Source organism: Amphiura filiformis, chromosome 14, assembly GCF_039555335.1.
Source record: "Amphiura filiformis chromosome 14, Afil_fr2py, whole genome shotgun sequence".
NCBI classification, from domain to species: Eukaryota; Metazoa; Echinodermata; class Ophiuroidea; order Amphilepidida; family Amphiuridae; genus Amphiura; species Amphiura filiformis.
The window spans coordinates 24,460,998-24,480,318 of record NC_092641.1 but is presented as its reverse complement, the minus strand read 5'-3'; the positions used below and the strand labels follow the sequence as shown (position 1 = coordinate 24,480,318).

Below are 19,321 nucleotides of genomic sequence, written 5' to 3'. Positions count from 1 at the left end.
CCATGTTTACACTATGAATAAGTCACAATTTGATTTATGAAATATAAGTTGTGTTCAAATAATATCATCAAAAGCAAATGTGTATGAATTGTATCATACAACCAAGGGGACTGTTTACACTATGAATAAGTCACTACTAGATATATGAAATGTAAGTTGTATACAAATCATATCCTAAAAGCAGCCCTCGAATTAACCCACGGCACCGACGGCATATTGCCGTGGGTGCCCACCCCCACTGCCGTAATGCCCTCAAAATATGTCCTTTACCGACGGCAGTCACTTGCCGTGCCCTCTAAAGCAGTTGCCATCGGTGCCCTGCACCTCAAAGGACACTTTGCCGACCACTCCTTGTGAACTCCTTTGTGATGAGTCTTGCCGACTTCTGTTTACATTTATTTCCCCTTCTATGACCTTTTGAAGGGACACTGTATGCTAAGCTTAAAGCTTACCTTAGTACAGTTTTGCCGACAACCCCTTTGTGCACTCCTTTGTGATGGGTCTTGCCGACTTCTATTTACATTTATTTCCCCTTCTATGACCTTTTGAAGGGACACCTATGCAAAGCTCAAGGTCACTTTTGCCGACTTTTCCAACTAAATGTTTACATTTATTCCCCTTCCATGACCTTTTTGAAAGGACACTATGCATAATTTATTATTTGATTTCTGGACATTTTCGAATCAATTCTTATAACTGTTGGATTCATATATATACCCTCACTTAGACATGATTATAAATTCCATGGTGTTAAATTGTTTTTTTGCCAAAATCATTGTCTGGTGGAGTAAAACAACTTCAAATCTATTGTGTTATATCATTGAATTAAAAACACATTTTTAGTGCATTCAGTCATAGTCACTAAATATTTCAATGAGCTAATTTGCATATTTTACCAAATAAGGAAACCTGTTTTGTAGTATACATTCATATTTGTGAACATGATTAAGCTCATCAGTAGACTAAAATGACTTTATGCTTAATGCTTGTGGTGCTAGCTGATGATGTCCAGGAGATGCCGATACATAGCATTTACATATTATAATGAGCTAATTTGCATATTTATATTTTGCAATTTTTTAAGGAAAATACCTTAACCTTTGGTGTTAGAATGGACAGAATAATTCTGGTATACCCTGCACACAAGTATAAACCTAATCCAAATCGATATAGCTACAGACTGAAATAAAAGGGAATTCTCCAATTCTTTCTGCATACTTGCGAACTTCAATATTTGAAGACCAATGTTCGATAAGCACTAAAATCATCTATCATGATTGCTAACGTGAGTTTTCTTCACTTTTGAGAAATTGCCTTGGTGCCCTTCTCAAATTTTAAACAGTTGCCGTGATGCCCTTTTGAAATATTACAAATTGCCGTCCTGCCTCGCCTTTTCAATGGAAATCCAAGGCAATTATCAATTTGCCCTAAAAAAGTTCCCGTGCCCCTTCAGATCCTTAATTCGAGGGCTGCCTAAAAGCAAATGTGTATGAATTGTATCATACAACCAAGGGGACTGTTTACACTATGAATGAGTCACAATTTGATTTCTGAAATATAAATTGTGTACAAACCATATCATAAAAGTAAATGTGTATGAATTGTATCATACAAGTTCACCAAGGGGCCTGTTTACACTGTGAATAAGTCACAACTAGATATATGAAATGTAAGTTGTATACAAATCATATCCTAAAAGCAAATGTGTATGAATTGTATCATACAACCAAGGGGACTGTTTACACTATGAATAAGTCACAATTTGATTTCTGAAATATAAGTTGTGTACAAACCATATCATAAAAGCAAATGTGTATGAATTGTATCATACAACCAAGGGGCCTGTTTACACTATGAATAAGTCACAATTTGATTTATGAAATATAAGTTGTGTACAAATTATATCATAAAAGCAAATGTGTATGAATTGTATCATACAACCAAGGGGCCTGTTTACACTATGAATAAATCACAATTTGATTTATGAAATATAAGTTGTGTACAAATCATATCATAAAAGCATTTGTGTATGAATTGTATCATACAACCAAGGGGCCTGTTTACACTATGAATAAGTCACAATTTGATTTCTGAAATATAAGTTGTGTACAAATCGTATCATAAAAGCAAATGTGTATGAATTGTATCATACAACCAAGGGGCCTGTGTACACTATGAATAAGTCACAATTTGATTTATGAAATATAAGTTGTGTACAAATCATATCATAAAAGCAAATGTGTATGAATTGTATCATACAACCAAGAGGCCTGTTTACACTATGAATAAGTCACAATTTGATGTATGAAATATAAGTTGTATGCAAATCATATCATAAAAGCAAATGTGTATGAATTGTATCATACAACCAAGGGGCCTGTGTACACTATGAATAAGTCACAATTTGATGTATGAAATATAAGTTGTGTACTAATCATATCATAAAAGCAAATGTGTATGAATTGTATCATAAAACCAAGGGGACTGTTTACACTATGAATAAGTCACAATTTGATGTATGAAATATAAGTTGTATACAAATCATATCATAAAAGGAAATGTGTATGAATTGTATCATACAACCAAGGGGCCTGTTTACACTATGAATAAGTCACAATTTTATTTCTGAAATATAAGTTGTATACAAATCATATCATAGAAGCAAATGTGTGTGAATTGTATCATACAACCAAGGGGCCTGTTTACACTATGAATAATTCACAATTTGATTTCTGAAATATAAAATGTATACAAATCATATCATAAAAGCAAATGTGTATGAATTGTATCATACAACCAAGGGACCTGTTTACACTATGAATAAGTCACAATTTGATTTATGAAATAAAAGTTGTATACAAATCATATCATAAAAGCAAATGTGTATGAATTGTATCATACAACCAAGGGGCCTGTTTACACTATGAATAAGTCACAATTTGATTATGAAATATAAGTTGTATACAAATCATATCATAAAAGCAAATGTGTATGAATTGTATCATACAACCAAGGGGCCCGTTTACACCATGAATAAGTCACAATTTGATTATGAAATAAAAGTTGTATACAAATCATATCATAAAAGCAAATGTGTATGAATTGTATCATACAACCAAGGGGCCTGTTTACACTATGAATAAGTCACAATTTGATTTCTAAAATATAAATTGTATACAAATCATGTCATAAAAGCAAATGTGTATGAATTGTATCATACAACCAAGGGACCTGCTCACACTATGAATAAGTCACAATTTGATTTCTAAAATATAAATTGTATACAAATCATGTCATAAAAGCAAATGTGTATGAATTGTATCATACAACCAAGGGGCCTGTGTACACTATGAATATCACAATTTGATTTATGAAATATAAGTTGTATACAAATCATGTCATAAAAGCAAATGTATATGAACTGTATCATACAACCAAGGGGCCTGTTTACACTATGAATAAGTCACAATTTGATTTCTAAAATATAAATTGTATACAAATCATGTCATAAAAGCAAATGTGTATGAATTGTATCATACAACCAAGGGACCTGCTCACACTATGAATAAGTCACAATTTGATTTCTAAAATATAAATTGTATACAAATCATGTCATAAAAGCAAATGTGTATGAATTGTATCATACAACCAAGGGGCCTGTGTACACTATGAATATCACAATTTGATTTATGAAATATAAGTTGCATACAAATCATGTCATAAAAGCAAATGTATATGAACTGTATCATACAACCAAGGAGCCTGTTTACACTATGAAAAAGTTATCATTTGATTTCTGAAATATAAGTTATATACAAATCTTATCATAAAAGCAAATGTATATGAAGTGTATCATACAACCAAGGGGCCTGTTTACACTATGAATAAGTCACAATTTGATGTATGAAATATAAGTTGTGTACAAATCATATCATAAAAGCAAATGTGTATGAATTGTATCATAAAACCAAGGGGCCTGCTTACACTATGAATAAGTCACACTTTGATGTATGAAATGTAAGTTGTATACAAATCATATCATAAAAGCAAATGTGTATGAATTGTATCATACAACCAAGGGACCTGTTTACACTATGAATAAATCACAATTTGATTATGAAATATAAGTTGTATACAAATCATATCATAAAAGCAAATGTGTATGAATTGTATCATACAAGCAAGGGGCCTGTGTACACTATGAATAAGTCACAATTTGATTTATGAAATATAAGTTGTGTACAAATCATATCATAAAAGCAAATGTGTATGAATTGTATCATACAACCAAGGGGTCTGTTTACACTATGAATAAGTCACAAGTTGATTTATGAAATCAGTTTTGTACGAATCATATCATAAAAGCAAATGTGTATGAATTGTATCATACAAACAAGGGGCCTGTGTACACTATGAATAAGTCACAATTTGATTTATGAAATATAAGTTGTGTACAAATCATATCATAAAAGCAAATGTGTATGAATTGTATCATACAACCAAGGGGCCTGTGTACACTATGAATAAGTCACAATTTGATTTATGAAAATAAGTTGTTTACAAATCATATCATAAAAGCAAATGTGTATGAATTGTATCATACAACCAAGGGGCCTGTGTACACTATGAATAAGTCACAATTTGATGTATGAAATATAAGTTGTGTACAAATCATATCATAAAAGCAAATGTGTATGAATTGTATCATAAAACCAAGGGGACTGTTTACACTATGAATAAGTCACAATTTGATGTATGAAATATAAGTTGTATACAAATCATATCATAAAAGCAAATGTGTATGAATTGTATCATATAACCAAGGGGCCTGTTTACACTATGAATAAGTCACAATTTGATTTCTGAAATATAAAATGTGTACAAATCATATCATAAAAGCAAATGTGTATGAATTGTATCATACAACCAAGGGGCCTGTTTACACTATGAATAAGTCACAATTTGATTTCTGAAATATAAAATGTGTACAAATCATATCATAAAAGCAAATGTGTATGAATTGTATCATACAACCAAGGGGCGTGTTTACACTATGAATAAGTCACAATTTGATTTCTGAAATATAAAATGTGTACAAATCATATCATAAAAGCAAATGTGTGTGAATTGTATCATACAACCAAGGGACCTGTTTACACTATGAATAAGTCACAATTTCATTTATGAAATATAAGTTGCATACAAATCATATCATAAAAGTAAATATGTATGAATTGTATCATACAACCAAGGGGCCTGTTTTCACTATGAATAAGTCACAATTTGATTATGAAATATAAGTTGTATACAAATCATATCATAAAAGCAAATGTGTATGAATTGTATCATACAACCAAGGGGCCTGTGTACACTATGAATAAGTCACAATTTGATTTATGAAAATAAGTTGTTTACAAATCATATCATAAAAGCAAATGTGTATGAATTGTATCATACAACCAAGGGGCCTGTGTACACTATGAATAAGTCACAATTTGATGTATGAAATATAAGTTGTGTACAAATCATATCATAAAAGCAAATGTGTATGAATTGTATCATAAAACCAAGGGGACCTGTTTACACTATGAATAAGTCACAATTTGATGTATGAAATATAAGTTGTATACAAATCATATCATAAAAGCAAATGTGTATGAATTGTATCATATAACCAAGGGGCCTGTTTACACTATGAATAAGTCACAATTTGATTTCTGAAATATAAAATGTGTACAAATCATATCATAAAAGCAAATGTGTATGAATTGTATCATACAACCAAGGGGCCTGTTTACACTATGAATAAGTCACAATTTGATTTCTGAAATATAAAATGTGTACAAATCATATCATAAAAGCAAATGTGTATGAATTGTATCATACAACCAAGGGGCCTGTTTACACTATGAATAAGTCACAATTTGATTTCTGAAATATAAAATGTGTACAAATCATATCATAAAAGCAAATGTGTATGAATTGTATCATACACCCAAGGGGCCTGTTTACACTATGAATAAGTCACAATTTGATTTATGAAATATAAGTTGCATACAAATCATATCATAAAAGTAAATATGTATGAATTGTATCATACAACCAAGGGGCCTGTTTTCACTATGAATAAGTCACAATTTGATTATGAAATATAAGTTGTATACAAATCATATCATAAAAGCAAATGTGTATGAATTGTATCATACAACCAAGGGACCTGTTTACACTATGAATAAGTCACAATTGGATTTATGAAATATAAGTTGTGTACAAATCATATCATAGAAGCAAATGTGTATGAATTGTATCATACAACCAAGGGACCTGTTTACACTATTAATAAGTCACAATTTGATTTATGAAATAAAAGTTGTATACAAATCATATCATAGAAGCAAATGTGTATGAATTGTATCATACAACCACGGGGCCTGTTTACACTATGAATAAGTCACAATTTCATTTATGAAATATAAGTTGCATACAAATCATATCATAAAAGTAAATATGTATGAATTGTATCATACAACCAAGGGGCCTGTTTTCACTATGAATAAGTCACAATTTGATTATGAAATATAAGTTGTATACAAATCATATCATAAAAGCAAATGTGTATGAATTGTATCATACAACCAAGGGACCTGTTTACACTATTAATAAGTCACAATTTGATTTATGAAATAAAAGTTGTATACAAATCATATCATAGAAGCAAATGTGTATGAATTGTATCATACAACCAAGGGGCCTGTTTACACTATGAATAAGTCACAATTTCATTTATGAAATATAAGTTGCATACAAATCATATCATAAAAGTAAATATGTATGAATTGTATCATACAACCAAGGGGCCTGTTTTCACTATGAATAAGTCACAATTTGATTATGAAATATAAGTTGTATACAAATCATATCATAAAAGCAAATGTGTATGAATTGTATCATACAACCAAGGGGCCTGTGTACACTATGAATAAGTCACAATTTGATTTATGAAAATAAGTTGTTTACAAATCATATCATAAAAGCAAATGTGTATGAATTGTATCATACAACCAAGGGGCCTGTGTACACTATGAATAAGTCACAATTTGATGTATGAAATATAAGTTGTGTACAAATCATATCATAAAAGCAAATGTGTATGAATTGTATCATAAAACCAAGGGGACTGTTTACACTATGAATAAGTCACAATTTGATTTCTGAAATATAAAATGTGTACAAATCATATCATAAAAGCAAATGTGTATGAATTGTATCATACACCCAAGGGGCCTGTTTACACTATGAATAAGTCACAATTTGATTTATGAAATATAAGTTGCATACAAATCATATCATAAAAGTAAATATGTATGAATTGTATCATACAACCAAGGGGCCTGTTTTCACTATGAATAAGTCACAATTTGATTATGAAATATAAGTTGTATACAAATCATATCATAAAAGCAAATGTGTATGAATTGTATCATACAACCAAGGGACCTGTTTACACTATGAATAAGTCACAATTCGATTTATGAAATATAAGTTGTGTACAAATCATATCATAGAAGCAAATGTGTATGAATTGTATCATACAACCAAGGGACCTGTTTACACTATTAATAAGTCACAATTTGATTTATGAAATAAAAGTTGTATACAAATCATATCATAGAAGCAAATGTGTATGAATTGTATCATACAACCAAGGGGCCTGTTTACACTATGAATAAGTCACAATTTCATTTATGAAATATAAGTTGCATACAAATCATATCATAAAAGTAAATATGTATGAATTGTATTATACAACCAAGGGGCCTGTTTTCACTATGAATAAGTCACAATTTGATTATGAAATATAAGTTGTATACAAATCATATCATAAAAGCAAATGTGTATGAATTGTATCATACAACCAAGGGACCTGTTTACACTATTAATAAGTCACAATTTGATTTATGAAATAAAAGTTGTATACAAATCATATCATAGAAGCAAATGTGTATGAATTGTATCATACAACCAAGGGGCCTGTTTACACTATGAATAAGTCACAATTTCATTTATGAAATATAAGTTGCATACAAATCATATCATAAAAGTAAATATGTATGAATTGTATCATACAACCAAGGGGCCTGTGTACACTATGAATAAGTCACAATTTGATTATGAAATATAAGTTGCATACAAATCATATCATAAAAGCAAATGTGTATGAATTGTATCATACAACCAAGGGGCCTGTTTTCACTATGAATAAGTCACAATTTGATTATGAAATATAAGTTGCATACAAATCATATCATAAAAGCAAATGTGTATGAATTGTATCATACAACCAAGGGGCCTGTTTACACTATTAATAAGTCACAATTTGATGTATGAAATATAAGTTGCATACAAATCATATCATAAAAGCAAATGTGTATGAATTGTATCATACAAGCAAGGGGCCTGTTTAACTATCAATCAAGTCACAATTTGATATATGAAATATAAGTTGTGTACAAATCATATCATAAAAGCAAATATGTATGAATTGTATCATACAACCAAGGTGCCTGTTTAACTATCAATCAAGTCACAATTTGATATATGAAATATAAGTTGTGTACAAATCATATCATGAAAGCAAATGTGTATGAATTGTATCATACAACCAAGGGGCCTGTTTACACTATGAATAAGTCACAATTTGATATATGAAATATAAGTTGTGTACAAATCATATCATAAAACCAAATGTGTATGAATTGTATCATACAACCAAGGGGCCTGTTTAACTATCAATCAAGTCACAATTTGATATATGAAATATAAGTTGTGTACAAATCATATCATAAAAGCAAATGTGTATGAATTATATCATACAACCAAGGGGCCTGTTTACACTATGAAGAAGTCATAATTTGATTTATGAAATATAAGTTGTATACAAATCATATCATAAAAGCAAATGTGTATGAATTGTATCATACAACCAAGGGGCCTGTTTACACTATGAATAAGTCACAATTTGATTATGAAATATAAGTTGTGTACAAATCATATCATAAAAGCAAATGTGTATGAATTGTATCATACAACCAAGGGGCCTGTTTACACTATGAATAAGTCACAATTCGATTTCTGAAATATAAGTTTTGTACAAATCATATTATAGAAGCAAATCTGTATTATTGTATCATACAACCAAGGGGCCTGTTTATACTATGAATAAGTCACAATTTGATATATGAAATATAAGTTGTGTACAAATCATATCATAAAACCAAATGAGTATGAATTGTATCATACACCCAAGGGGCCTGTTTACACTATGAATAAGTCTCAATTTGATTTATGAAATATAAGTTGTGTACAAATCATATCATAAAACCAAATGTGTATGAATTGTATCATACACCCAAGGGGCCTGTTTACACTATGAATAAGTCACAATTTGATTTCTGAAATATAAGTTGTATACAAATCATATCATAAAAGCAAATGTGTGTGAATTGTATCATACAACCAAGGGGTTTGTTCACACTATGAAATAAGTATATATTTGATAAGGACTGTAATATGAAGTTATTCATCAGCAACGACGCACAAATCACATGTTCATCATTTAGTTGAATTGAATTCAACTTAGTCATTAGTTGTGTTCATATTTTGAGTTACATCTGGCGTAAGTTTGAAAAAAAATTTCCCTACTCCTAGATCCTACCGTGTGTCCATACCTAGCCTATTCCAAGTGCTATGCCGGCAAGTTCCACCAAGCATTCCTTCTGGTCAGCGTAAACACTGGCTACCATTTCCAGTGTTTCTGTGACCTTTTCAACCACGCATAATGTTCCAACCAAAAATGGTAAAACTTTCACCGGGCAGTGGCGGCGCCAGGAATTTTTTTTCGGGGCATTTGGGTAAAATTGGCAAATTTTGCATAAAATTGCAGCAAAAAGTAGAAATTTACGTGATTTTGGGGGTTTTGCCTCAAAAGTGGGGGGGGGGGAAAGAAAACTATTGGGTGGCGGACAAATGCCCCCTCCCCCCGGAATGCCGCCACTGTCACCGGGTACCAGGCGTAACAGCGTTCATATTGCAACAAACGCCATGATGCAGTCATGTCTACAGTAGAATTCATCTCGACCTTTGCAGGACTTAACCCCATTAAAAGCTATTAAACCAAGATAACACTCATTGAAACAGCTCAACTGATTAAATCGGATCTTCTCTGGCTGTGCACATGTGACTGTTTTCATGTGCGATATCGCAATAAAGTTTGTATTACAGCTTCAGTTGGGTAACCGATTATAAAGGAAACGAAAGGAAACAATGGTATGTGTACTTTTGTTCACGAAATGAGACAATGGCGTGCTTTTTGTAAACCAGCATTCTTGAAAATGAGCAACATAATGATTGTTGACTTAACACGGTTTGGAAATAATTTCTTCATATTTTTGGTGTTATCTGTCGTTTACATATCCTTCCTAAAACACAAAAGTACGACCCTCTCCAAACACCTAAATTAGCTAAAAATTTAGGACATGTTACAAAACTATATTGTCTAGAATTTTAGAAGAGTACTTTTAATATTGGCCGGTTATTTTTCACACAGCGACGTTAACTAGGCAATGTACTATTACCTATAACATTAACTAAAACACCAAAGTACGAATATTTCCAAACATCTAAATTAGCTAAAAATTTAGGACATGTTAAAAAACTATATTTTCTAGAACTTTAGAAGAGTACTTTTAATATTGGCCGGTTATTTTTCACACAGCGACGTTAACTAGTCATATCCCCATACTTATAACGTAGGGCTATTTGTAGAGGTCACGCGTCAATGGGAAAGAGCACTGTGTATTGTGTATAGGAAAACGGACAGTAACTGCAGTATGCCTGGCAGAGATTACACCTAGCTTGCTACTGCTGACTTTTGTCAGGAGTAAATCGTCAGACATATGCCAGGCGGAACTTAGGCTGACCATCGTTCACACGGCAACTACTCCTGGCAGCGTCTACCACTACTCCAACAAAGTGAACACAGTTATTATCAAATATAAATAGCAGGTCAAATTCATGTAAAAATCCAACCAGATGTATCCTGTTACACATTGTGTGGATGAAAGAAATTCAAATTTGCAATGGCTGCCTCATTTAGATTTTGAAATTACATTTACACAGGAAACCAAAACCTTGACAAAAATGTAAATCATATTACGGTATTGAGTTTGACATGTTTGACAAAGTTGTTCCTAGCAGAGAAGATGGGAATATCCTCATCTTCTCTGGTCTCAGGTGCATCTTCAAGTCCCACTTCCTCCAGCGCACCGCAGCGCCGGTGCACCGCCATCTTGGATTTCAACCCGGAAACAAACGGAAGCCCTGGGGCGTTTATTACAGACAAAGAGGTATAATTTAAACAGCAATATACACCTATTTTTCATACATTTTTCTTGCACTCACATGACTTAACACTGAATTCCGCTGAATATGACAGCAAATATTGATTCAAATTGTGATATCTTTACTCAAATGCATAAAAGAGAATAAATTGTATAATAAATCATAGAAGCAAGTAAACCATATAGAATAATGGAAGCTAATGGAATGTATCATATACAATTGAACTGAATTTGATAGCAAATAGCGATCCAATTGTAGTATCTTGACTCGTATGTATGAGAATTGTATCATATACTATTGAGCTGAATTTGTATAAAAGAATTGTACCATACAGACTATATCAAAATAATTGGTACCCATCAGTTTTTGTTGTTTAAGCCTGCTTCTTCAATATACAACATTGGCTCCTCTTGAAATGCCCAGGATTTTTTAGTTTTACAACCTTTTCAACATTCATCTATCATCGCAGCTTCTGTGTTGCATTTTGATGTGGTAGTCTTATTCATTATCACTGGAAACTGATGGGTACCAATCATTTTGATACAGCCTTACGTTTATTATTGAGCTGAATTTGTCTCATAACCAGGAGGCACAGTTCATTAAGTCAGGCTCAAAATTTGTTTTGAGCCTTGTGTTTTGAGTTTTTGTACCCAATACATTCAAAGGTCATGTAATGGATGTACGAACATACTGGGGTTAAAGAACCGTGTCCTGACTATGAGCATGTTTGAGACTGTGTTTTGATACCAGCAAACAAGGAACTAAACAAATGAAACTTTAACATTGTAATTTTCTTAATTTTGATTCGCTTGTTTATTTAGTCTGACAGTTTGTTATATCAATTAAATACGGTAAGCGATATTTGGTTACAATAATATTGTGTAAAATATTATCTTACCAAAGATCACATCAATATTGGTATTTGATTAATGGGGATTTTCCCTTGGATATTTTGAAATGAAATTCTTACATATTTGATGAAAATCGTTATAATGCAATTTCATTGATTCCTTCCATACTATGGAATCCATAGCTGTGTTTTTCAAGCAGGCCTTGCCCGGCTGCCCGGATATATATGTCCTGGATATCCAACCTATTTCTCATTTCAAAATAGTGCATCATTTCTCATATACATAAAGGAGGCCAATATTTGACATTGTATGTAAACAATATTTCACATTGTATGTAAGTTTTGACAATCCATATCCTAAACCAATAGGGTTAAACAACATTCAAGAGTGCAATCAATGTATATGTCCAAAAGGTTCAATTTTTGTATCAAATATGTAATCAAAGAAGCAATTATTAAAGAATATGAAATGTAGAATACAATGTGCTATTGCATTTGAAATCCATACACCCCCTATGGAATACATGACTTTAATCTTCCACACAGGGAGTGTGAATTTCAACTGGGGTTACCTGAATGGGTGACTCCATCTAAAATATTCACTCCCTATGTGAAAGATTAAGGTAATGTTTTCCATAGGGGGTGTATGGATTTCAAAAAGAATAGCCCAATATGAGCCAAATTAGTTGTGTAAGCAGGGGCATAGTTCATAACCTCAATTTAAGTCAGACTCAAAATTTGACCTCAAGTTGTAGAGTATGAGTTTTTGTACCCAACATATTCAAAGGTCATTTTATGACTGCACAAATATATTGGGGTTAAAGAACCGTGTCCTGACTATGAGCATGATTGAGATCCTAGTGATACCAGCAAGCAAGGAACAGATAAAATAAACCTTTGACTTGTAATCCCGGCTTGTAATACAGTTATTTTGATTGGTGTGTTTATTTAGTCTGCAAGCTCACTGTATCAATTAAACAATATTTGCATACAATATCATAAATATTATTTTACCAAAGATTAAGGTCCAATTAATAGGATGGGCAATTTGGTTAAAATGATGGACAAACCTCCATATATAGCGAAGACACTGCTTAAATGTGAAATCAAAACATAAACTTACCACATAGGCCTACTTCTCTCATCCAAAGTATCATTCAAATATCCTGAAGTAGTAGCTTAACAAGGTTCTGGTATTGATGACACCCAGTTTGCAAGTAATAAGATGCCATAACTGTAATGCGATGATATAACCATGATAACTGTAATGAGATTTAAAGAACAAAATGTAAGACTAAAGGTGAAGTCAAGGGGTGCATCCATCCACACAGCTGCAAAATTTGTCTGCAATTAATTTTCTATTTTCTACATGATTGCATCAATTATTTGCAAAACTACATTTTGCAGAAAACCCATTGAAACTGAACATTTAGTTTCAAAGATATGAACAGTTGAAGTGTTTCGAAAACAGCAGGCTACAAAAGAAATTATTTCCTTTTTTGGGGTTTAGCTATATCTGAAAATCAATATTGTTGACTCTTGAAACAGATTCATCAGGATCGTTCATAGTTCATAAGATTGATAAAGGTTCTTTTTCAGATCCAATAAAATGATACAACTCACTCAGAAATATTTCAATTCCTATCAGGAATCTTGTTCACTCTGGTACTGGTGTTTCTAGATGTTTTTAGCACCGGCAACACTTCTGTCTGGTTTTGATAGCGTCACCAAACTTTCTTGTTGCGAATATTTATGACCTGGTCATAAATTTTGTCCAGTCGGTAGGCCCCCTCGTCTTTATTCATAGGCTCAGGTTATTGATCAAGAATCCGACAAAACTACACGCTGGCTAAAGGAAGCAATCTGGATCAGGAGTAGAGGAAAAGACACTATGAATAAAGACGAGGGGCCTACCGACTGGACAAAATTTATGACCAGGTCATAAATATTCGCAACAAGAAAGTTTGGTGACGCTCATCAAAACCAGACAGAAGTGTTGCCGGTGCTAAAAACATCTAGAAACACCAGTACCAGAGTGAACAAGATTCCTGATAGGAATTGAAATATTTCTGAGTGAGTTGTATCATTTTATTGGATCTGAAAAAGAACCTTTATCAATCTTATAATATTGTTGACTTCCGACTGATTTTGCTTGATCACATCACATGTGATGCGATCAAGCAAAATCAGTCGGAACTCGGAAATATCAAATTTTCAGTTTCTTATTAGATAGTAAAAGGCATTTACATAGCTGCATTTTGCAGAAAACCCCATTGAAACTGAACAACCAGTTCCAAAGATAAGAGCAATTAAAGTGTCTCCAAAACAAGAGGAAACAAAAAGAAATATTTCCTTTCTTTGGCAATATCTCAAAATCAATATTCCCGAGTTCTGACTGATTTTGCTTGATCGCATCACATATATCTAAGCAGGATACCATACATTCCGAAACCCCCCGGTAATCCCTGTATGCCCCAACTATCTCCTTGTTAGTCTACCATCCGATCCCCAGGTTGCCGAGTCAGGAGATGACACATGTTACAAAATGCTGCATGCCCCTACCCATGGAGAACACCAACCAGTTTAATGCAATAATGTGCAATCTCGATAAAGAACATATTCTTAATTATTCTCCACAAAATGATAGTTTTTACTGATCACATCATGTTCCCTTTAACTTTCGAGCCAACAAATGTATTACCTCGGAGATTGTTATTGAGCTTCACGCAGCTGGGACGTACGAATAAAACGTAAGACACAGTTTTTATGTCACTGATTCAATGATACACAAGCACACTATATGTGTCAGCCATCACTTGATTGGTGAACTCGGACTAAAACCAGATTTATTTTTAAAAATTGAAATTTTACTGTAATTAGAGCCTATAGGCTTAGTTTTTCACATGGTATTTTAGTACAGTATTGGGCATTACAATCATGCAAAAAGTAGAAAATCTCTGCAAATCACAAGAAAATCCCTGCAAATCACAAGAAAATCCATGCAAATCACAAGAAAATCCATGCAAATCACACAATATGGCAGTGAGGGCAGCAGACATAAATTCAACAGTCTATCTCAAACTTGGAATCAGATTGTTTTGCTGATAAGCTTCCAAAAGTAGAAAAAAAAAGACATGAACATTTCGACCACCCCAATGACACAGCAAATTTTTACCAGACATTTTTGGGGATTCCCAGACCAAAATTTCTGAAACAAAGGGAATTCACAATTTGAAAAAAAAAAAAAAAAGATGAGAATTAGGAATTCCCAGTGTCCCTAAAGAAAACAAACACATTTTTGCCAACATGGGAATTCACAAGCCTTAAAAATGGTCTTTTCTTGGGAATTCCCATGTCTTATTTAGGGTTTTGAGAAAGACAGCTCTTTTGGGATTCCCAGAGCAAAAATTGGTAAAATTTGTTGGGAATCCCATGTCTTCTTTAGGGGGAGTGCCTTTAATTTCTGGAATATCCCATTAGATTATGGAGAAATTACCCTCAATGTAAAACTGTCATGCATATCATTTGATGCTATAGTTTGTAATTAGAATTAAGGGGATTTTCCTGTAGTAACAAACAAAAATACACAAATTTAAATAAAACATCATTCCAATTATGATCAAAGCACACAAAAATAAGCAAAACGATCAAAATCAAACATCATATAAAACGTAAATAACAACAAAATCAAAGCAAAGAAATAAAGTTCTGAATATCAAGTGTCTCCCTTACATGGTGAAGGTGAGCTAGTGTTCCAGAGTTGTGAATGACTAATTGTCACCAACACCAGGGGCGTGGCCAGAAACCGGGACCCCGGGGGGCTGAAGTCTGAACGCAAAATGTTGAAAGGTTTAACATCAGCGTATCAGTGCCGCAGTCATGCTTGCGCGACAGGGGGGAGGGGGGATGTGCACATTTACACATTTGTAGGTTATTTTCGGAGCATATATTTTACCAGAATTCCAACTGAGCCGCAAATTTTAGTTTAATATGAACACACATGCTCAATAACTCGCAATCAAAGCCTCAATGCTTTTATGGTCAAAGGACCACTACACACTCCACAGTCAGGGGGGTGTCTGGCCCTCACAATTATAAATTTTTTGAAATTAAAGCCCCAATGGGGCCATTTGGTGCAACATTTTTACACATTTATGAGTTATTATTGGAGCATGTATATTTTAACAGATTTCCAACTGAGCCGCGAATTTTAGTTTTATATGAACATGCATGCTCAATAATTCACAACCAAAGCCTCAATGAAGGCATTTAGTGCAACATTTTTACATTATTATTTGTTATTTTGGAGTATAGGCCTTTTATATGCATCTATTTATAGGATTTTTGTCCGATAATTTGACCGAAAAAAGTGGCTATAAAATGCGTTCAAATTTCATTCAAAATTTGTGAAATTGGCCTATGGATCCACCTTTGGGGGCTTTTTTCTCCCCTTTTGATTTTTGGAGGTACTACATCCCCCTCCACCACTGGCATGTCACTCTCACTCCCTCTCTTCCTTCTCCTTCTCTCTCTCTTTCTCCCTCTTTTTGTTTTTAAGACCCAGGGGGCTGCACCCCACAAAAACCCCCCCCCCCCCGGGCACACGCCTGAACACCCATCTTGTAGAGTGAGATGTGAAGTAGGGTATGATCAGCAGATAATTTGGTTCTTGGCCATGAATAATTTATTCCACAGTAAAGAGAATGAATATCCCTGGTTAAGAATGATTGGCTTGCATTAATTCTCAATAATTTCATGTAAAGCTGCAATATAGATTTTGGAAAGAGAAGCTACATGTATATAAGCCTTGAGATCACTACCCTAACCTGACAGTATATCCTGTGTATCAAAATAATTGGTAACCATCAATTTTGAAGTTTATTGAAAAGCCTGCTTCTTTCTAATGTAACATTGGATCCTGTCAAAATAACCCTAATTATAGTTTTATGACCATTTCCAACATTTATCCACTAGTGGGATCATTTGATGTTGCAGTCCAGTCATGCGTACCAATCATTTTGATACAGCCTGTATAGCTACTGTCCAATTGATTCAGATGCAAAACGTAATATACACCATTTTCAAACTTTTTGTGTTAATGCACCAACATCTGTCCTACAATGTATATGGCAAATCCAATGTATATATTTTGAAACTATGATCAAAACAGCACATATTTTCTTATTAGAAAAATGAATATATTGCTTGTTTTATCTCTTCAATTGCGCAAAACTTGTAATCACCTATTATCTTATTCTGACAAGATAAACTGCTTTGATTGAACTTGATACCAGAAATTTCAAGCAAGGTAAATGTTATAACCACCAAAAGCTATCAAAATCAAGTGAACAAACTCATGTGTTCGATGTTACTCCCACGCCTAAAGTCACAAAACTGGTATTGATCAAGGTCCAATGGTCTATTCCAGTTGAAATCCCTACACCCTCTATTGAAGATATGATCGTAATCTCTCATACAGGGGGTGTAGATTTAAAATGAAGTTTCATATTTGAGTAGCCCCATTTGAAATCTACGCTCCCCATGTGAAAGATTAAGGTCATGTCTTCCATAAAGTGTGAGGATACAAACTGGAATAGCCCAATTTGATTACAACCCAAGTTATTTATACCGACACAAAATATTTCCCACAACTAATTATGACGACGACACAAACTTGGCAGCTAGATTTTTACGGTAAGTTTTAGAATAATATCTAATGATTTTTATTTTAAAAATCACACATCTTCTCTTCTTCTTTTGTTATGATATGTATGTAAGCAAGTTTAATTAACACAAAAAACAAAGTTGTATACATGTAATATGCCTTGTGATCAAGCAATGTGTTACTTTTGGCCAATCAATATCTTATGATTTTGAAAACTTTTGGAACATACTATTATTGATGTTTCCCCTCAAAAGTAACAACAAAATATACTTTTCTTTTCTTTCAGAACTAGATTTAAGCCCATATGGGTGCAAATTTGACCTATCATGAGCGCTTAGGGAGCGGAGCCAGTGGGGAAGTCTTCAGGGTCACTTGGAAATCCAAAGAATTTGGGACAATAGAAGCAGCCGCAAAGAAGATTAGATTTGATGGACAACTGACGGCTCAGCAAAAAAGTGAGATTGAATTCCTCAAGAGACTTGATCACAAGAATATTGTCAAGTATTATGATACAATTCTGGAGACAGAACATGTAGTTATTGTTACTGAATTTGCTGCCAAAGGATCCCTTTATGATTATCTTAAAGATAAAGACAAACTTCCAGAACATCTTCTTCATCGATGGATCTTTCACTTAGCTCGCGGAGTTAACTACCTTAAGAAACATCATGTGGCCCATCACGATTTGAAATCGCACAATTGCATTTTAACAGCTGATGATGTCTTAAAGATTTGTGACTTCGGTATCGCAAAAGAACTTACTAGTACAAAGACGACAGAAAGCACAAAAGGAAGTGCAAGATGGATGGCGCCAGAGAGGTTTACCGATTTGCAACTGTCACCAAAAGCTGATATATTTGCTTTTGGAGTCATTGTTTGGGAAATGGTATCATGTGAAATACCATACAAAGGCATGCAAGCTGAGACTGTGATCTTCCAAGTTAGTGTGAACGGCCTTCGTCCCACGATTCCAGATGATTGCCCCCAATTCTTGAGAGAGTTGATAGAGAGATGCTGGCATCAAGATCGCACCCAGAGACCAGAGAGTTTGGAAATTTTGAGAAGTGTGTCCCGTGAATATAGAACCACATTGGTGGGAGAAGATGTCACCGAAGCTGATGGTAAGTACATGAACTGCCACAAAAGTTGATGCTCTGCTCACTCCATCTCACACTAGATCCACTTTTTCTTCAATAATGCATCAGTCAGTACCGTAGAATAGTAAAGAAAAAAATGCCTCATTTGCATTTTGTAAGCAAAAACATTACTGTCTAAAATTATTTTAACATGCAATTCTGGAGCCTTGAAAATCACATGTATCATATCCCCAGGATCATAATTAAATGATTGCAATACCATCACAAACTATAGGTGGCAACACACCATGTGATAAAATGGGACCATCC

General features: G+C 33.4%; 1 protein-coding gene across 1 annotated transcript; it reads left to right on the top strand.

Moving 5' to 3' along the window:
• The first annotated feature begins 18,219 nt into the window (after positions 1–18,219).
• LOC140169297 (mitogen-activated protein kinase kinase kinase 20-like) lies at positions 18,220–19,065 on the top strand. Its single transcript, XM_072192553.1, has one exon. It carries the CDS (start codon positions 18,220–18,222, stop codon positions 19,063–19,065), a length of 846 nt encoding a protein of 281 aa, XP_072048654.1.
• Positions 19,066–19,321: the final 256 nt, after the last annotated feature.